Raw genomic sequence first — 20,014 nt, 5'->3', positions numbered from 1 at the left:
AATACTAGAAGAGCAGTCCGACCTTTGGGACATTTGTGGTCCTCTCCCCAAATTGGGACTCCGAGGCTGGTGTAGGAGTCGCCATGATAGTTTTGAATTTTGAGTGAAGGATATGTGTGTAATTGGATGTTTGTAGTTTTGTGTGAAGTAATAGAGGTCTTTTTAGAGAGCCATCTTAAATTATCTATAAGTTTGCAACACTGCTAGGTGACTCATCATAAAATGACACGTGGTTGGAGTTGTAGTTGCCCGGCAGTTGCCAGTTTATCGCCAGACGGAACAATTCCAGTGGTAACATACGGCTTAGCAAATGATGTGTATGACACTAAAAAATTATGTAACCTGTAAATGACTTTCTATCAGTAAGTTCGCTATTAGACCAGTATGTTTTATCAAAGTAAATTAATACTTATTATTCATGCCAATAAATTTTGCACGAATACACTCGAAAAATCATGCAAAAAATATAATTTAAACTTCATGATAACATTAAACATCATACTGCGTTACAAAACTTATAAGCTCCACTGTACGTGTGCTTGTTTTCTCTTATCTAGTTTATTAAAACAGAATAGCTGCGTTAGGTAACTGGTGTTCCTGTTTTTTCCATTTTATGTTTCTTTTTTGCATTATTTCCGTTTTTCCCTCATTCACTTATCTTTTTTTTTGTTTTGTCTGTCTTTTTTATTTCGGTTACAACACATTAATTACCTATTCACCTGAAGGTTAGGCGTCATATAAAAAAAAAAAAAACTCATGATATTAGGAGAAAGAATTAGGTATGTAAAACGTGCTATGGCATGATTTAAGTGGATCAAATTCTGTTGTGTGTCTGTGCAACACATTAACTCGACTGCACTCATTTTAAACCGTCTGCTGGCAACACTCCCTTCTTCATATCACAGTTGTCAGGTCTTAGCCTCGCCTGAAGGAGTCCATCTATGGTAGGACTTTCTTCTCTCTTTTTATTTGTCCCGTCAAGCTCTAGGATACTTTCTGCAGTTCTGGTAGTGTTCGTCTTAATCAGCTGTTTATTTTCGACAAATATTCTGCATCTACGGTAATTTTCAGGTTGTAAATAGTTGATAATTTTGATTAAGCTTATGTTCAACCTTACCTCTCATTCTTCATTTCCACGCACAGTTATTAATCCTCAGCGTAGATTTGCAGTATCCATGATCCATTTGATAAACTGAAGATAATTTTCAATTGATGCTATAACGCTAAACAATTGCGGATTAAGAGTGGACAAACAAAAAGAAAATACGAATGGAAAATACCACTCCAAGCATAATCTATTCTTGATCTAGTTGAGAAAATGAGGATGGTTTAATTTAAAAGTCACATGTATCTATTTTATTTTTCGAATGGCAAAATAACATTTTATACACTCACGTTCTTATTGTTCGTATATTTATTGCGAAACTTGTGGCAACCCAACTGTAGTCTTCTTCAAGCTACACAAGACGGAAAAACACAGCTCTCAGTCATCTATTTCACAATAAGTTGACAGAGTACCGAGTTGGCGGGACGAGTAAGGCATGATCGGAGCATGGTGTCACGCAGCGCGCTAAGGGAGGCACGACTTGACCTGAGCCCTGTCTATGAAAACCCTGATTCGAAGACGTGAAAGTATGAGGCCCCAGTGAATGGGAGGCCAGGGTCGCACATGCTCGCGATTTGTTTTTTTCAGAAATTCCAGAGAAAGTTCTGAGACAATGGGACCCGCCCTAGCCAGGTTCCCTATACGAAAAGCAAGAGAAGAAAATGGTGTATTTCGCAGAGACACCAAGAAGACGAGACACAGCGTAAGGCAGAATACCACACAAAAAAACCTGAACATAGGTTCTGTTTTGCTGGATGGTGGAGGAATGTGTGTGTTTGTGTGTATATGTGTGTGCATGTACACCACACAGTTACATCCTAATATGCTTCTGTTATGAGTGGCGCCATACTAGCGAGAGAGAATACGAAGATAAGAAAATAGAAAGATGAAGAAGGAGGGAGAGGGAGAGAGAGAGAGAGAGAGAGAGAGAGAGAGAGAGAGAGAGAGAGAGAGAGAGAGAGAGAGAGAGAGAGAGAGAGAGAGCAACGAGTCACTTCCCCGCCCCGCGCGCTTTGAATTTTGTGTAAATGTCCCTCTCCTCACAGTGCTCTGATTTTGTCAAGATTTTGCCCACTTCCCTTTGCCCCCGTCCTCCTCCCCGACAAGGTTGAGTTTGATACATGACATAATAGAAGAGTTGCCCTCCCCCAAGGAAGTATTGAGTCCCTCCCAGCTCCCGTAATCAGTGAGTAATAATTTTTAGAACTTAGAGTCCTTTTTGAGGTAAGATTGTGCTATGGCAAGCAGCGTGACTGGCTGCTTCCTCCCCTCCCCGTCCCCTTCCCCTCCCTCTCACCAGAAGAGTAGCTACACAGCTTCTGAGAAGCCACAGGGAAATCTGTTCCCACGAATCAGTCAGGCCACAAATATCGTTGACAAAGGACGTATGTGGATGTATGTGACTAGAGGGAGTGACGTAGAGCTGGCACGGGAGGTCATAGTATATATGGTATATATGGTATAGATACTCGTACACCCTACTCGTATTCCTGACCGTCTTGGAGATACGCCCAACATTCTTGACCTTTTCCTGACCTTTAATCCTTCTGCTTATGTTGTCACCCTTTCTTCTCCGTTAGGCTCCTCCGATCACAATCTCATATCTGTGTCTTGTCCTATCGCTCCAATCCCTCCTCAGGATCCCCCTAAGCGAAGGTGCCTCTGGCGTTTTGCCTCTGCTAGTTGGGGGGACCTAAGGAGGTATTTTCCTGATTTTCCTTGGAATCACTACTCCTTCCGTGTCAGAGACCCGTCTTTGTGTGCTGAGCGAATAACGGAGGTGATAGTTTCTGCCATGGAGGCGTACATTCCTCACTTTTTTTCTCGACCTAAACCTTCTAAACCTTGATTTAACACAGCTTGTTCTCGTGCTATACATGATAGAGAGGTGGCCCACAAAAGGTACTTAAGCCTTCCATCACCAGAATCTCATGCACTTTATATTTCTGCCCGAAACCATGCCAAGTCTGTTCTCCAACTAGCCAAAAACTCCTTCATTAACAGAAAGTGTCAAATCCTTTCAAGATCTAACTCTCCTCGTGACTTCTGGCATCTAGCAAAATAATATCTCTAACAACTTTGCTTCTCCTTCTTTCCCTCCTCTATTGCAACCAGATGGCACCATTGCTATCAAATTTATTTCTAAAGCTGAACTCTTCGCTCAAACCTTTGCTAAAAACTCTACCTTGGATGATTCTGGGCTTGTTCCTCCCTCTCCTCCACCCTCTGACTACTTCCTGCCACCTATTAAAATTCTTCGCAATGATGTTTTCCATGCCCTTGCTGGCCTAAACCCTCGGAAGGCTTATAGACCTGATGGGGTCCCTCCTATTGTTCTCCGAAACTGTGCCTCCGTGCTTGCACCTTGCCTAGTCAAATTCTTTCAGCTCTGTCTGTCAACATCTACCTTTCCTTCTTGCTGGAAGTTTGCCTACATTCAACCTGTTCCTAAAAAGGGTGACCGTTCTAATCCCTCACCGTCATATTGCTTTAATTTCCTGCCTATCTAAATTTTTTGAATCTATTCTCAACAGGAAGATTTTTAAACATATATCACTTCACAACCTTCTATCTAATCGCTAATATGGGTTACGTCAAGGCTGCTCTATTGGTGATCTTCTGGCTTTCCTTACTGAGTCTTGGTCATCCTCCTTTAGAGATTTTGGTGAAACTTTTGCTGTTGCCTTGGACATATCAAAAGATTTTGATAGAGTCTGGCACAAAACTTTGATTTCCAAACTACCCTCCTATGGCTTCTATCCTTCATTCTGTAACTTTATCTCAAGTTTCCTTTCTGACCGTTCTATTGCTGCTGTGGTAGACGGTCACTGTTCTTTTCCTAAATCTATTAACAGTGGTGTTCCTCAGGGTTCTGTCCTGTCACCCACTCTCTTCTTATTATTCATTAATGATCTTCTAAACCAAACTTCTTGTCCTATCCACTCCTACGCTGATGATACAACCCTGCACTTTTCCACGTCTTTTCATAGACGTCCAACCCTTCAGGAGGTAAACATATCACGCAGGGAAACCACAGAACTCTTGACTTCTGATCTTTCTAAAATTTCTGATTGGGGCAGAGCAAACTTGGCATTGTTCAATGCCTCAAAAACTCAATTCCCCCATCTGTCAGCTCAACACAACCTTTCAGACAACTATCCCCTCTTCTTCAGTGACACTCAACTGTCCCCCTCTTCTACACTGAACATCCTCGGTCTGTCCTTTACTTATAATCTGAACTGGAAACTTCACATCTCATCTCTAGCTAAAACAGCTTCTATGAAGTTAGGTGTTCTGAGACGTCTCCGCCAGTTTTTCTCACCCCCCCAGGCTGCTAACTCTGTACAAGGGCCTTATCCGTCCATGTATTGAGTATGCTTCACATGTCTGGGGGGGTTCCACTCATACTGCTCTTCTAGACAGGGTGGAATCAAAAACTTTTCGTCTCATCAACTCCTCTCCTCTAACTGACTGCCTCTCTCTCACCGCAGCAATGTTGCACATCTAGCTGTCTTCTACCGCTATTTTCATGCTAACTGCTCTTCTGATCTTGCTAACTGCATGCCTCCCCTCCTCCCGCGGCCTCGCTGCACAAGACTTTCTTCTTTCTCTCACCCCTATTCTGTCCACCTTTCTAACGCAAGAGTTAACCAGTATTCTCAATCATTCATCCATTTCTCTGGTAAACTGTGGAACTCCCTGCCTGCTTCTGTATTTCCACCTTCCTATGACTTGAATTCCTTCTAGAGGGAGGTTTCAAGACACTTATTCATCAATTTTTGACCACTGCTTTGAGCCTTTTATGGGACTGGCATTTCAGTGGGCATATTTTTTTTATTAGATTTTTGTTGCCCTTGGCCAGTGTGTCCTTCCTACATGAAAAAAAAAAAAATACCCTGGCTCGTACCATCACCACCTCTACTAAAGCCGTTTTTTCCTCCAACGCACCACTGTTGTATTCCCTGCATACTGTTAATTGTGACCAGTTAGGTACATGTGCATTTCATAAAAGATTACCTTTATTAAGATGGTTTTTTTTTGCATATGACAGTCCTTTTCATGCAGATACTTTGCATTCCTTTTTATTTCGTGAGTGTAAAGACAAATCTGCTTCCATAATAAAATCATGTTTGTAGTGTCAAGTAATCTATGGTTCTTTTACAGGTAGCCCTGCACCAGACATGGCAGTGGACAAGAAAATATTGAATATAAGCTCCCCGGTTGCAAATGAGGAAACCAAAGGTGGAGTTGAAAGGGAAAACTGGAAGAATCCCTTTCAATTCTTCTTTTATTGTCTAGGATACGCCATCGGATTCGGCAACGTATGGAGGTTTCCTTACCTGTGTTACAAAAATGGAGGAGGTAAGTAAGCTTAGAGAAGAGATCAGGAAAGGAAGATGCTGTTGTAGTTGTTGAGTACTCCGTTTTCCAAGAATAGTTGACTATAAGTCAGCAATGGGGCAATTCAGGCTTGAAAACTAACTGAAACGTCAGTATTTTTCTCCCATTTTGATCCTGACTTGTATTTCTTTAATATCTCTCTCTCTCTCTCTCTCTCTCTCTCTCTCTCTCTCTCTCTCTCTCTCTCTGTTTTTTATTTAAACTATTAAACACACATGTTCATTGTGGCCTCTGCTAAAGTTATCTTTGTCGTGTATAACTATTTTAAAGCATTAGAGGTCATATGCATCTATATGCCAAGTTCACCGGAGGTCAGACACAACCATATTTTTGTGTTTTTCTTATGGAGGGTTGAGAGTCTGAAGCCGTAACCACTTGTGTGTGGACACTTTCATCTGCTGTGTGGACAGACGTCGTACGTCCACCACAGCCGTGAGGGTGTTCCACCACACTACAGTGGCGGAGGAGAAGGCCCGTTGGTGGGTGCTGGAGCGAGACCCTGGCACCTCCAAGAGGAGATCGTTGCTCAATACCCTTCTCGTATTGCGCTCAGATCTCCTCCAGGTAGCCTTCAGGTCTGCTAGGTGAGGAACATTCTGGATCTGCACCTTATGAAGCACTGTCAGCGCTGCAACTTTCCGGCGATGATCCAGAGTGTCCCTCAGCACCGGCCCATCCTCCTGTATCTGCTGCTGCTGCTGCTGTTGTCCCTGCCGCCATGGTTGCTGGCGAGGCTGCGTCTGTCTTGCGCCACTGATGAGGCGCTCTGCCCTCCTTTGCACTTTGTCCAGCAAGTTGAGATGACATCGGGCACTGGACATCCACGTGAGCGGCGCGTACTCCATGATGGGCCTGACCTGAGCCTTGTACAGGGTCAGGAGGCCATCAGAGTCAAGGAGATGCCTCAGACGCCTCAACAGTGTCACCTTCTGAGAAGCTTTTCGGGCCACGTCCTCGAGGTGACGGTCGAAGAGTAAAGGCGAGTCCACCTCCACGCCAAGGATGTTTACGCTGTCCTGTAGAGGGATGATGTTGTTGTTGTTCTCTCCCATCTTCAGCCTTCCACGCACCTCACGCGCGTCCTCGTGAGAGCGGGATACCACCATGGCCTGAGTCTTTTCGGGGGCAAACTTGACTTGCCACCGGTCGCCCCAGGCCATGATGTCTGAGAGCAGTGCGTTGGCAGACTGCACTGCGGCCTGCGCCTCCCCTCTCTCGTAGGTCAAAGAGAGGGTGCAGTCGTCTGCGTACGCACTGGCTGAAAGAACACTCTGCAGGAGTTCATTGAAGTAAATGTTCCACAGTATAGGTCCCAGAACTGACCCCTGTGGAACAGAGGCCTCTACAGGAAAGCTGGCAGAGGTGTGGCCGTTAACCACAACACGGAGACTCCTGTCCGTCAGGTAGCTGGAGGGCAGGTGCAGCAGGTCCCCGGTGATGCCCAGCTGCTCCAACTTTGCCAGAAGTCCCCGATGGCACACAGTGTCGAAGGCCCCGGCGATGTCCAGGGCAATCACTAATGATGGCCGGCCGACATCCAGGGCGTCGTGCCAGGATTTGGAGAGAAGAAGGAGCAAATCTGAGGTGGAGCGTCCTTTCCTGAAGCCGAACTGCCTGGGTGAGTGAAGGTGGTGCTCGTCCAGGAACCTCGTCACCTGCTCTCCGATGACCCTCTCGAAGATCTTGCTGATCACCGGCAGGAGAGAGATGGGACGGTAGTTGTTCGGCTCCGACTTCTCCTTCTTATGGACGGGTGTGACCCTTGCCTCTTTCCACTGAGACGGCCACACCCTGGACACCAGACACTGGCGGAAGATCAACACGAGAGGCGTGGGGAGCTCATCCGCGCAGTGTTTGAGGAGGTGAGGGCTTACTCCGTCAGGACCCGAGGCCTTCCTGACGTTGACCTCCTTCAGGTGCCCCCTAACAGCGGCCTCCGTGATGACCACGCTCTCTATGCTTGAGGCAGCAAGGCGTGGGAGAGGTGGTGGCTCTGTCAGGTTCTGGCGTCCTCATCTTCTCACTGAACACCTGAGCAAGCAGCTCTGCCTTCTCCTGGCTGGTGACGGCCAGGTTCCCACACGGCTTAGTGAGAGCCGGGACACGTTCGTGGGAAGTGACGCCCTGCTTCTCCTTCACCAAGCTCCACCATCGCTTTGGGTCCAGCTGGTTGGAAGACAACATCCTCTTGCTGTTGTCCTCCCATCTTGCTTTGGCCCATTTCGCTGCTAGCGTCATTGCTTTGCACGCAGCTCGGTGCAAGGCCTTGTTCCGCTGGGTGGGCCGCCTCTTGTAGCGCTGTCACGCGCTGTACTTGCGTTCAGCAGCAGCACGACAGCGATATCCGAACCAAGGCTGGTCCTTTGGACTCGTTGCATAGGTCCTGTGCAGCACGTGTTGCTGCTGTATGTCCTGCAGGATGTTGGTGAGGGTGTTGACGTCGTTGTGCGGCTCGCCGGTGAGCACCGTGTCCCAGGAAATCTCCCCAAGGGCACATCTCACAGCTTCCCAGTCGGCGCGGTCCCACAGCCAGATGGTCCTGTGGTGCTCCTCCTCACGGGCTGGGGCGAGGTTAATGGTGGAGAGGACGGCAAGGTGATCAGAGGTGCCCACGAAGTCCAGTGGGAGGCACTGTACACAGTCACCTGCCAGGTCTACTAGCACAGGGTCCAGAGATCCTCCACGCTGTCGTGTAGGGAAGTCAACATGGTTGTGAAGTCCCTGCACCACTGTCAGCTCAGTAAATGCCCTCAAGACAATGTTGTGGTTGAGGTCGCCCACAATCACAACGTTCTGACAGTTGTGAGCCGCCATGATGTCGTCCAGGTTGTTGGTGAGGTAGTTGAGCGGCTCGCTTCCCTGCCACTGAGGTCGGTACATGGCACACAGCAGCAGGGCGCCCCTGTCAGCAAGTATGATACGGAAAAACATCATCTCCATCACGTCCGGTGTGTTGACTGCCAGGGCGTCCATGTGGAGACCCTCGCGATGACACACGGCTAAGCCACCTCCCTGCCCACCCTGCCGGTCACGCCTCATCCAGTGGGAGTAGCCGGTAATCCTGTCGCAGGTGGTAACACAGCTGTCATCCAGGAAGGTCTCCACTGCCACCAGTACGTCGGCGTGTTTCACGAGGGCGGTGTGTGTCAGCTCTCCAACGTTGGTCCTGAAGCCACGAGCGTTGGCAGACAGGACTGTGAGGGTGGAGGCGGAGGTGGTGGCGGCGGCGGCGGCCATTCTTCTTAGCGTACCAGTAGCGGAGCGGGGTTGGGGGGGGGGAGGCTGTGTCCAGGCAGGGTGTGTGGCGGCGCCCACGGCGGTCAGGTTGGACCGGTAATGTGATGTGCACGCTGGGGGGGGGGGGGGAGTGGCGGGCTGGTGACGCTCTGTCAGAATGGCTCTAATGAGTCGCTCCTGACGTGCCTCGCTGGCCCGAGTGTAGCAGCGGCTTTCCTCGTGGCCGCGTCTGAGACAGTACGTGCACTCAAGCCTCCTTGACTCCTCAGCCTGGCGTGTTCGGCACTGGTCTACGTGGTGTCCTCTGCAGCCGCAGTAGTCACATACCACTACAGAGCAGCGTCCTGCCGTGTGGCCTCGCTGCCGGCAGCGGCCACAGAAAGGCGGCGACCTTTGGTTTGCACTTCCCTGTCGTCTGTTGGTGTTCTGTCTGGTGGTGGAGTGTAGCGGCCCAGCTGTGGAGGAGGCTGACTCGGTGGTGGTGGAGGCGTTGGTGACGGCCTGGCGACGGGGAGGAGGGTTGGCGCGGCCAGCGGTAGCGGTGGTGGTGGTGGTGGTGGCGGAGGGGGAAGAGGGCTGGGAGCGCTGTGTTGGTGGTGGTGGTGGTGGTTGCTGGGTGTGGGTGAGGTCAGGTGTGTTGAGTGGAGGTGATATATCGTGAGTCACCTTCCGTAGCAGTCTTGCTTTACCTGACTCCCACCAGCCAGCCCAACGTGGGTGTGAGACACACACTTCCCGCCAGTCACTGTCTATCTTGCTCGGCAGGGCACTACAAGCTTGGGTAGAAGGGACTGGGGAGGGAGCTAGTTGTTTTACCTGAGAGAGGCCGTCAATAGCGCTGAGTGCTGCTTCTAACGCTGCTCTCTGCTGCTGCACCCTCGAGCTGTGTTGTTGGTAGGCTTCAACAGTGCTCTTGAGAGAGAAAATTTCGTTCCTCTGTCTCAAGATGATGTCTACCAGGGCTTCAGGAGGGTTTGTTAGTAGCTCTTCCCTGATGGCAGTGTCTTCGTTGTCAGGTGATGGTTGCTGGGTAGGAGGGTCGGGTGGGGTGGCAGGCGTGTCGACCTGGGTGGTCGGTGTCTCGTCCTCAGTGGCCGGTGCCTCGGGTACCACGTGGGTGACGGGATGTGAGATGCCTAGCGCTTGCCTCAGCTCCGCTGTGTTGGAACAACAAAATGGGCCCTCACTTTGACACCCTTTACAGGCCTGGTTCGGGCAGTCTTCCTGACTACACGCTGTCACAGGCTTGAGTCTGGAGGAGAGGCTACACACACAGCAGTATGTTGCCCCTGGAAAGCCAGACTTGCCTGCCCACGCAATCTTCTGGTGAGGAGAGGATGCTTCCTGGGTGACGTTAGTGGCCATGTGGGGAGGGAGGTGTTAGAAGCAGGGTGGTGGCCTGGCCTGGTGGGTCAGTCAGGTCACAGCACACTCATGTTTTGATATAATGCGTCACTGTTAAAGCACTTTCGCTCACTATGAGAATGCACCACGTTGCGCGTCGGTATACCTGTTCACTGGTGTATGCAACATGACCGAATGTGATTTTGCACCGCACAGATGAGTCGATAATTACGGAGCGTTGGTAAATCTACGTCCTTCCTCTCTCGCGACCTGACTTCTCTCTCTCTCTCTCTCTCTCTCTCTCTCTCTCTCTCTCTCTTGATAAGAAAGCATATAAATATCGTTAAATGGTCAGCATATAACACTGACCAATCCTTTCAGGACTCTATGTTAATTCAGCACGCGCGCGCGCGCGCACACACACACACACACACACACACACACACACACACACACACACACACACACACACACACACACAGGAGGAGACAGTAGACACCTGCCGAAACGATAATTACTCCCAGTGAGGTCTAAAGCACTGTGCTGTGAACTTATCATTAAACCCAGCTGTGACCTCACTGAACGTTTCCCTTTGTGTCTCACAACACAAGGGGGCAGTCACAGCCTGCCCTCTAAAGACAACTCTCTTCCTCCACACAAAACTACAAGCACCTAATAACACACACACACTTCACTCAAAAATTTTAAAATCATCATGGCGACTCCTACACCAGCCTCGGAGTTCCAATCTGGGGAGGGGACCATAAATGTCCCCAGGTCGGACTGTCTTTCTGTTGACGACCCTAAGTGTCTTAACATCCCCCTCAACTTTTTCTTCATTAACTTCTGCAACATTCGCGGTCTAAGATCTAATTTTCAATCTGTAGAACACCACCTCTACTCTTCTAAACCTCATCTTCTTTTCCTTACTGAAACTCAGGTATCTGAGGCAACTGACAGTAGCCCCTTTTCTGTTCCCTCCTACTTTCTCTATCCTCATTTTCGATCCAAAGCTGGATGCTGCGTTTATGTGCGCAATGACTTAACCTGCTCTCGTGCCCACGCTCTTGAATCTTCCGAGTTTTCCACCATCTGGCTACGACTACAGAAATACTAAATTTATCTGTGCTGTATACCTCTCACCTAACTCCTCTGACTATAAGAAATTCTTTGAATACTTAACTTCCAAAGTGGAGCACATTCTGACCCTCTTCCCTTTTGCAGAGATCTCCATTCCTGGAGACTTCAATGTTCACTACCAGCTTTGGCTTTCCTCTCCCTTCACTGACCATCCTGGTGAACTAGCCTACAGCTTTGCTATCCTCCATGACCTAGAGCAATTGGTGCAACACCCTACTCGTATTCCTGACCGTCTTGGAGATACGCCCAACATTCTTGACCTTTTCCTGACCTCTAATCCTTCTGCTTATGCTGTCACCCTTTCTTCTCCGTTGGGCTCCTCCGATCACAATCTCATATCTTTACCTTGTCCTATCACTCCAATCCCTCCTCAGGATCCCCCTAAGCGAAGGTGCCTCTGGCGTTTTGCCTCTGCTAGTTGGGGGGACCTGAGGAGGTATTTTGCTGATTTTCCTTGGAATGACTACTGCTTCCGTGTTAGAGATCCGTCTTTGTGTGGTAAACGCATAACAGAGGTGATAGTGTCTGGCATGGAGGCATACATTCCTCACTCTTTTTCTCGTCCTAAACCTTCTAAACCTTGGTTTAACACAGCTTGTTCTCGTGCTATACATGATAGAGAGGTGGCCCACAAAAGGTACTTAAGCCTTCCATCACCAGAATCTCATGCACTTTATATTTCTGCCCGGAACCAAGTTCTGCCTCTGCCAAGTCTGTTCTCCAACTAGCTAAAAGCTCCTTTATTAACAGAAAATGTCAAAACCTTTCAAGATCTAACTCCCCTCATGATTTCTGGCATCTAGCCAAAAATATCTCCAATAACTTTGCTTCTTCTTCTTTCCCTCCTCTATTTCAACCAGATGGCACCACTGCTATGATATCTATTTCTAAAGCTGAACTAGTTGCTCAAACCTTTGCTAAAAACGCTACCTTGGACGATTCTGGGCTTGTTCCTTTCTCTCCTCCACCCTCTGACTACTTCATGCCACCTATTAAAATTCTTCGTAAACATGTTTTCCATGCCCTTGCTGGCCTAAACCCTCGGAAGGCTTATGGACCTGATGGGGTCCCTCCTATTGTTCTCCGAAACTGTGCCTCCGTGCTTGCACCTTGCCTAGTCAAACTCTTTCAGCTCTGTCTGTCAACATCTACCTTTCCTTCTTGCTGGAAGTTTGCCTACATTCAACCTGTTCCTTAAAAGGGTGACCGCTCTAATCTCTCAGACTACCGTCCTATTGCTTTAATTTCCTGCCTATCTAAAGTTCTTGAATCTATCCTCAACAGGAAGATTCTTAAACATCTATCACTTCACAACCTTCTATCTGATCGCCAGTATGGGTTCCGTCAAGGCCGGTCTACTGGTGATCTTCTGGCTTTCCTTACTGAGTCTTGATCATCCTCTTTTAGAGATTTTGATGAAACTTTTGCTGTTGCATTGGACATATCAAAAGCTTGTGATAGAGTCTGGCACAAAGCTTTGATTTCCAAACTACCCTTCTACGGTTTTTATCCTTCTCTCTGTAACTTCATCTCAAGTTTCCTTTCTGATCGTTCTATTGCTGCTGTGGTAGACGGTCACTGTTCTTCTCCTAAATCTATTAACAGTGATGTTCCTCAGGGTTCTGTCCTGTCACCCACTCTCTTCTTATTATTCATTAATGATCTTCTAAACCAAACCTCTTGTCCTATCCACTCCTACGCTGATGATACCACCCTGCACTTTTCCACGCCTTTTCATAGACGTCCAACCATTCAGGAGGTAAACATATCACGCAGGGAAGCCACAGAACGCCTGACTTCTGATCTTTCTAAAATTTCTGATTGGGGCAGAGCAAACTTGGTATTGTTCAATGCCTCAAAAACTCAATTCCTCCATCTATCAACTCGACACATCCTTCCAGACAACTATCCCCTCTTCTTCAATGACACTCAACTGTCCCCCTTTTCTACGCTGAACATCCTCAGTCTGTCCTTTACTTATAATCTGAACTAGAAACTTCACATCTCATCTCTAGCTAAAACAGCTTCTATGAAGTTAGGTGTTCTGAGACGTCTCTGCCAGTTTTTCTCATCCCCCCAGCTGCTAACTCTGAAAAAGGGCCTTATCTGTCCATGTATGGAGTATGCTAATAGTAATAATAATGCTAGTAATAATAATAATAATAATAATAATAATAATAATAATAATAATAATAATAATATTATTATTATTATTATTATTATTATTATTATTATTATTATTATTATTATTATTATTATTATTATTATTATTAATATAATGATAATTATAATAATAATTATAATAATAATTATCAGTTTGTACAGAGCTGAAAAAAAAAAGGAATTGGAAGCTTTGGTGCAAGAAATGAATTTCCAGGTGTAGTATAAGGGGAATATTAATAATAATAATAATAGTAATAATGATAATAATAATAATAATAATAATAATAGTAATAATAATAATAATGATAATATTATTATTATTATTATTATTATTATTATTATTATTAATATAATGATCATTATAATAATAATTATAATAATAATTACCAATTTGCAGAGTTGAAAAAAAAAAAAAGGAATTGGAAGCTTTGGTGCAAGGAATGAATTTCCAGGCGGAGTGTAAGGGGAAGTTTTACAGAAATGTTCTCTGAACTTGAAAGAGAATGCCACGATGATTTTAAGAATTATATAAGAATTTGCATCTCGACTTGCATTCCTCACTAACTTGTTCTTGTAGTTTTTATTTCTAGCATTTTTCACTGCCTTGTTCTTGTAGTTTTTATTTCTAGCATTTTTCACTGCCTTGTTCTTGTAGTTTTTATTTCTAACTTAACACAGGCATGGATGCTCTTTTAAAAGTTTAATGAACAGCTGAGAGCTCCCGTGTGTCCACTCAATGTTTTGGTCTGCATGAGCGATGAGCGAGCCAGCGAGGTGCACTTTACTTCCTCAAGCCAACTGAGCTGGCGCGCGTCATTGCAAGTGCTACCGCCATAATCATACTGTGATGACTGCTTAGTCCCCCGTACAGCACCACACTTCCTGGTAGAGTGTTTCAGTCTGAAAGATATGCGGAAGCGATACTTCTGTTATCGCTATAGAGACGGGATTTTCGCGCTGATACTTGGAGAGAAGGCTATTCTCGGGACATGAGCTCCTTAGGTTAATGGAGGAGGCTGTTTTTACTAAATAGGAAGAACTTTAACCTTGCACCTGGAGAATCTGGAAGCAAGTGGGGAAAACACATAACGAACAACGTTGGGTCCGGGACCTGAGTCAGTGGGGTGAGTGTCTAGGGCACATAACGGAGAAAGTCAGATATATGGATCAGTGCGGTCAGTGCCTTGAGTATGAAACGAAAAACACCAGACGTTCTGTCCTGAGTTCTGAAATAAATTTCACTGGTCATTTCTTATATATATTTCGTTTTAATTTAGGTGTTTATTGACATAGATACAAGATACAAAAAGATACAAGAGATACAAAAAAAAAAAAAATCGAAATCATCATTAGTCTTCTCCCCGTAATCTAGTCTACTTATTCCTGTTTGTTCGCAAATGTTCAAACTGGTTTTCATAATTTTCCAAACACAGTTGATAACGCGCACCAACAACACTACGGATCATTTCATTCGAAATTGTGAGACATTGTTTTCCAATTTCTTCTTTCAATTTATCGACTGTCCTTGGTTTTACAGCGTAAACCTTATCTTTGAGATATCCCCATAAGAAAATAAATAAATAAATCCATTGCCGTGAGGTCAGGGGGAACGTACAGGAAATTCAACGCTACCTCTTCGCCTAATCCATCTGTTCGGATGTGTTGCATCGGGATAGGCCATCACATCACGTTGGTAGTGGGGAGATGCTCCAGCTTGCTGGAGGTAAATCGCGTATTAAGCAAACATTTCATCACCGACGGATTCCTGCAGTAAGTTTAAATAAACGACACCAGTGAGAGTTTGGTAAAAAAAAGAATGGGCCTACGATGCTCAATGCTAATATAGCATTGGGCATCGTAGGCCCCACACCACACTGCAACTCTTGGTAAGTTCAAATGATGTTCCAGAGCAGCATGCGGGTTATGAAGAGCCCAATAGGTGCAATTATGTCGATTAATTGAACCATTTAACTTAAATATGGCTACATGGCTCCATACATTTTTTTTTTCTGCATTTTCCGCGTTTTTGTCTTAGTACCATTCACAAAATTCAACTCTCCGGTCAGGATAATCTTCATTGAGAGCGTGGATTAATGTTGGGATGTAACTTTCCCAATGGCCTCGCGTCAACATGCGATGGATGCTTGATTTTGGGATTCCTATCTCGCGACATCATTGCAGATCGGAGGAGCATTTCCACCAATTCTTCTTCTCTTATGGGATGGGGTTGGTGGGTGTCCGAGATCTTCCAGGACGTTGCTTATGGGCGTCTTGAAGAGTTCCAAATGCTTCAAACTTATCTCTGATTCGAGCAATGGTGTGTTGCGTTGGTGGATCCCTGTGAAACTATCTTTTAAATTGTCTGTGCACTTCCGTGATGTTTTCGTTCTTTCAGTAGCATTTTATGACGATATTTCTTTCTTCAAAAGTTAATTGTATGTTTGTCATTATGTAGGGTTATTTGCACCTGAAAAAAAAAAAAATACTAGGCAGTCAAAGAGTGAGTACATTTTTTTTGGGACACCCTGTACATTCAAATGCCAACCTTCTTAATTTGTAGCACTACTTTTTGTTGCCTAATCTCATTTCTTTCTATATACTCGCATTTCTATTAATTTTTAATATATTTTCACCATACCACAGTTTTTTTTTTTTTTTTTATTTTATTAACCTACCGTCTTAGTTGTTCTTAACATTTTGTAGTAGCGGCATAATTATGATCCCGCATTAATTTTAAACTGATCAATCAATAACTCCCTGACCTTACCTTACATCATGCAAAAAAAAAAGCATCATATTTCTCTTCATCATTTCATGTTTATCTCCAACGACAATGCTCATTGTCTCTTTATTTCTCTCATACCCAGCAAAAATTAGATTTTTCTTATTATTTGTTCATTTCTACCTCCATGGCTCTGCCTGTTTGGCTGCCTCAATACTTGTCACGTTACATCATTCAGCATGTCAACATTTAGACTACCAAATATGTTACTTTTCTTTTTTCTCCACATTAACAAACTTTTCAGTTTTAGCCTGAATCATTTCTTAATATCTGCAACGAGAGCTGTTATCTGCAGACAGTGACAGGTTTACCATTTTATCTCATACAAGCTTCCATTTGAAGTTTTAGAACTACTAATTAATTCTAATACCAGCTTCTTGCTTTCAGCCGCCTTTCTGATCCCTTACCTGACGATGCTTTTCGTGGCCGGAATCCCTGTCTTTTTCATGGAGCTAAGCATCGGCCAGTATGTCAGTCTGGGACCCACAGTTCTTTTCTACAAGCTGGCGCCCATCTTTTCCGGTGAGTCATTTAATGGAAGTACTTTTATGAAAGAAGTAGTCATCTTCGATAATGTTGCTGCTGTCTTGGATTTTATTTTATCCTCTTCACTTTATGGTGATCTTGTAAATGAGTAATAGGCAGTAAACACCTGTCACCCTGGTTTAGACTTTGGAATACTCCTAGGGCAATAAATACAGTCGGGGGGGTATGGTGCTGCAAGACTGTCATTGACCGTCCCAAGTCACATCTTTATATCTTTCATGTCTCAGCAACACAACAAAGGAGTTGCAACCTGCTCTCTAAAAACAATCTCTCTCTTACTCTTGGTTTACTAGGCGTTGAATCACACAGCAGTTGAAGTAAACTTCTTTTTTAGTGTCCAACCTATGAACATTGAGCATGTAAAGAAAAGAAAAAATAAAGAAAAAAAACACTTCTACCTCTAAATGTACTTATTATTAAACACCTTCTCGCCTATGGTTAATTGTAAAGCAATATCTATGCAATTTAGTACTTATCCAATTGATGCGAATCTCACAATAAATCAGATGCAGATCCTTGCATCAATAACCAAACCATGTCAGGAACACTGGTGATATGCATTGCGCGTCTTGACCTGGCACCACATTTAACCAAAAGTTACTGTAACACTATAACGTAATGTTCGTATCACCACAGTGGCAGACTACACTACTTCCTCAATTACTCTTTAATTTATTAAACTTTGCATTATAAACGGTAATTCGTTATAATAAATTCGTCTCCTCCTCCTCCCTCTACTCCCAACCCTTCAAACAGTCTTGGAATATTCTTGTGGAATATTCTTCTTTTTTTTTTCTTTTTTAGAGGGAAGAAAATTGCGAAATATAGGCTTTCAGACAAAATAAACTGTAAGGGAAAACTGTCACTTTAAGGAAAATTCCCTGAAAACAGCTTCGCCCCCGCTGAAATCCCTACTTAAGAACACTAACCAAATCTAGCCTATCCGGGGGTGCTCCACCCCTTCTGGATCCTCATTAAGAATACTAACCTAACGTTACCTAACCTGCCCTAACCTAATCGGTGGGGCTTCACCCTCCCTGGACCCCAGCTTAAGGACACTAACCTAAATGGGGTCTTTGTCCTACCTGGACATCCCTTAAGGGCACTAACTTAACCTTTCCTAAACTAATCTAACCGCGAGGGCTTCGTCCTCCATGGATGACCCCTTACAAGGGCACTAAGCTAACCTAAACTTACCCAACCTAAGCTAACCTAACCGGGCGTCTTCGCTTCCGTGAATCCCGCCATTAAGGCCACTAATCTAACCTAACCGACACAATCTAAACTCATCAGGTATATACTCGTACTTACAAGGCCTATTACATTCCAGAAACAGCATAGATTGTGGCAAGAAACCGTATGAACGCAAATTCTATCGCCGAATCGTTAAGTAAATGAAATTTTATAGTAGAATTTCAATAACAGTATTCGCACTTATTTCATTCGGTCATGATAGCAGCCATGTGACAGAGGAAATTGGAGGCGGCTCATCAAAAACAGCGATCCTTTATAGAGATGGGATAATATGCTGACGACGAAGAACGATAACAGCCGTGTTCAAACAGCTCCTCCTCAAAGTGGTTCCCTCCTCTCTACAGGGTAACATACTGTCTTGGCATTAGTCAGAAATACAGAGGTAATTAATTGCTGGCGGAAAAGGACGTGACGTCACACACCTCATAGTACGTCAAGGACTGGGGAGCAAGCGCATTATTACCCTGCCTGCAAAGAAGCACACGAACAAACGCAATTTAGGCTCAGCTGACTGAATAATCCAGAGGTTGCTGAGTTTAGAAAAATCCAGGTTCTATTGTAGTTCAACACCCAATTGCACTTATTATGATATTCAAATTGTAGACCATTTATAATGGTTACACCATGTCGTGTAAATAATAGACAACTCTCAAACGAGTTTTCAGAATTTAACAAAATTTTCTCTCAACCCTGCGCTAGTTCAGTCGGTAGTGCGTATGTTAGTACATTGGTTTCTGGTATGGAATGGCGTATTCTCACTTGTATCTCTTTCGTTCAGCCAATGAGGGCTGTTTTTTTTTTTTTTTTTATGTATTAGAATGTCATTGAACGGCTTTTACTTCTGGCCAATACGTCAATCACTTTCAGTCAATTACCACGTGTATACGTGGCGGCTGCGGCAGTCTGCCGGCTACCCGCAAGGGTACTCAAAGTGTTACAATGGCAGCCGAGTGCAATATATGCATATTCAATAACTGGGATCTTATTGTGCAGTTCTATAAGCAAGAAGACTTAGATGTACATTGCTTAAGATCACCCACTGTTTGCCGAAACCAATCGAATGCTGAACCTTCCACTTTCTATTAAGGTAAACGTTTAGGTTAGGTTAAGTTAGGTTAATGTCTTTAAAGGGGAAATCAAGGGTAGGACGAAGACATCCCCTCTCTCCGAGTTAGCTTAGTGTATTCCAGATGGGATCCAAGGGTGGGCTGAAGCCTTCTGGTTTAAGATTAAGTTCAGTTAGTTTTCTTAAGGGGCCGTTCAGTGGTCGAAGATCCCCGGTTATGTAATATTAGGTTAGGCTAGAAAAAAGCAAAGTTTGACAGGAATATTTGACATTTTCTATTGTTTTGCAATGAGTTGGAAAACAACTCTTGCTTATCAAAGACCAAAATCGTGCTACGTAGTGAATTATTAATGGCAGTTATGCCAAATAACCACAGTATCGAAAGAAACACAACAGACGTTTCCAGGAAAAATGGTAGTAACAAGATTGGGCAGTGGTTTCGATTTGTTGTCCCCAGCTGGCTGGGCTGTATCAGGCAGGTCTGAGTTACTACTGCCAGTTGTGTATTTTTCTTGCGGCTTGCAGTGTTACCATGTCGCGCGAGGATATACTCTCTCTCTCTCTCTCTCTCTCTCTCTCTCTCTCTCTCTCTCTCTCTCTCTCTCTCTCTCTCTCTCTCTCTCTCGACAAGAGATATCACGGACCATACATCGAGACAAAGGTCATACGTAATATCTCTCTCGCTCTCTGGTAAGAGAGATGAGGCGACTTCTTCAGTTCTTCGCAAGCGCCTCCGAAACAGGCATTTTACGACGCATTCCTTTTGCGCAGGTTTCCTGGAAGCTTCAAAATCTTACAACTATCCCGGACCGTAAGCTTTCGAAGAAGCTTGCGAGAATCGACGAGAGAAATGGGTGGGCAGCGGGGCGGAGCGGAAGAGAGCCACTCGCGGACAGCAATGCAAACATGTTAGGTGAAAACGAGCCGATGTACGCGTATTGTTTTCAGTAAAATCTCAAACATACAGAATTATCTG

The 20,014-nt window shown here is 44.9% G+C and overlaps 1 protein-coding gene across 4 annotated transcripts in view; it reads left to right on the top strand.

Moving 5' to 3' along the window:
- The first annotated feature begins 761 nt into the window (after positions 1-761).
- Positions 762-20,014, top strand: part of LOC135108979 (sodium- and chloride-dependent glycine transporter 1-like) — a 61,382-nt gene continuing 42,129 nt past the window's right edge. For 2 of the 4 annotated variants that reach the window (XM_064019898.1, XM_064019897.1), the window contains exons 1-3: positions 766-944; positions 5,270-5,467; positions 16,560-16,694. In XM_064019898.1, the coding sequence (XP_063875968.1) occupies positions 5,287-5,467; positions 16,560-16,694 (316 nt within the window). In that variant the 5' untranslated portion in view covers positions 766-944; positions 5,270-5,286. Of the gene's footprint in view, positions 945-5,269; positions 5,468-16,559; positions 16,695-20,014 lie in introns of all 4 variants that reach the window. The other 2 variants (XM_064019900.1, XM_064019899.1) reach the window with 2 other exon arrangements.

The sequence above is a fragment of the Scylla paramamosain genome, chromosome 18 (assembly GCF_035594125.1).
Source record: "Scylla paramamosain isolate STU-SP2022 chromosome 18, ASM3559412v1, whole genome shotgun sequence".
NCBI classification, from domain to species: Eukaryota; Metazoa; Arthropoda; class Malacostraca; order Decapoda; family Portunidae; genus Scylla; species Scylla paramamosain.
Note: the sequence above shows the minus strand (reverse complement) of the source record. Positions and strands in the feature narration are given on the sequence as shown.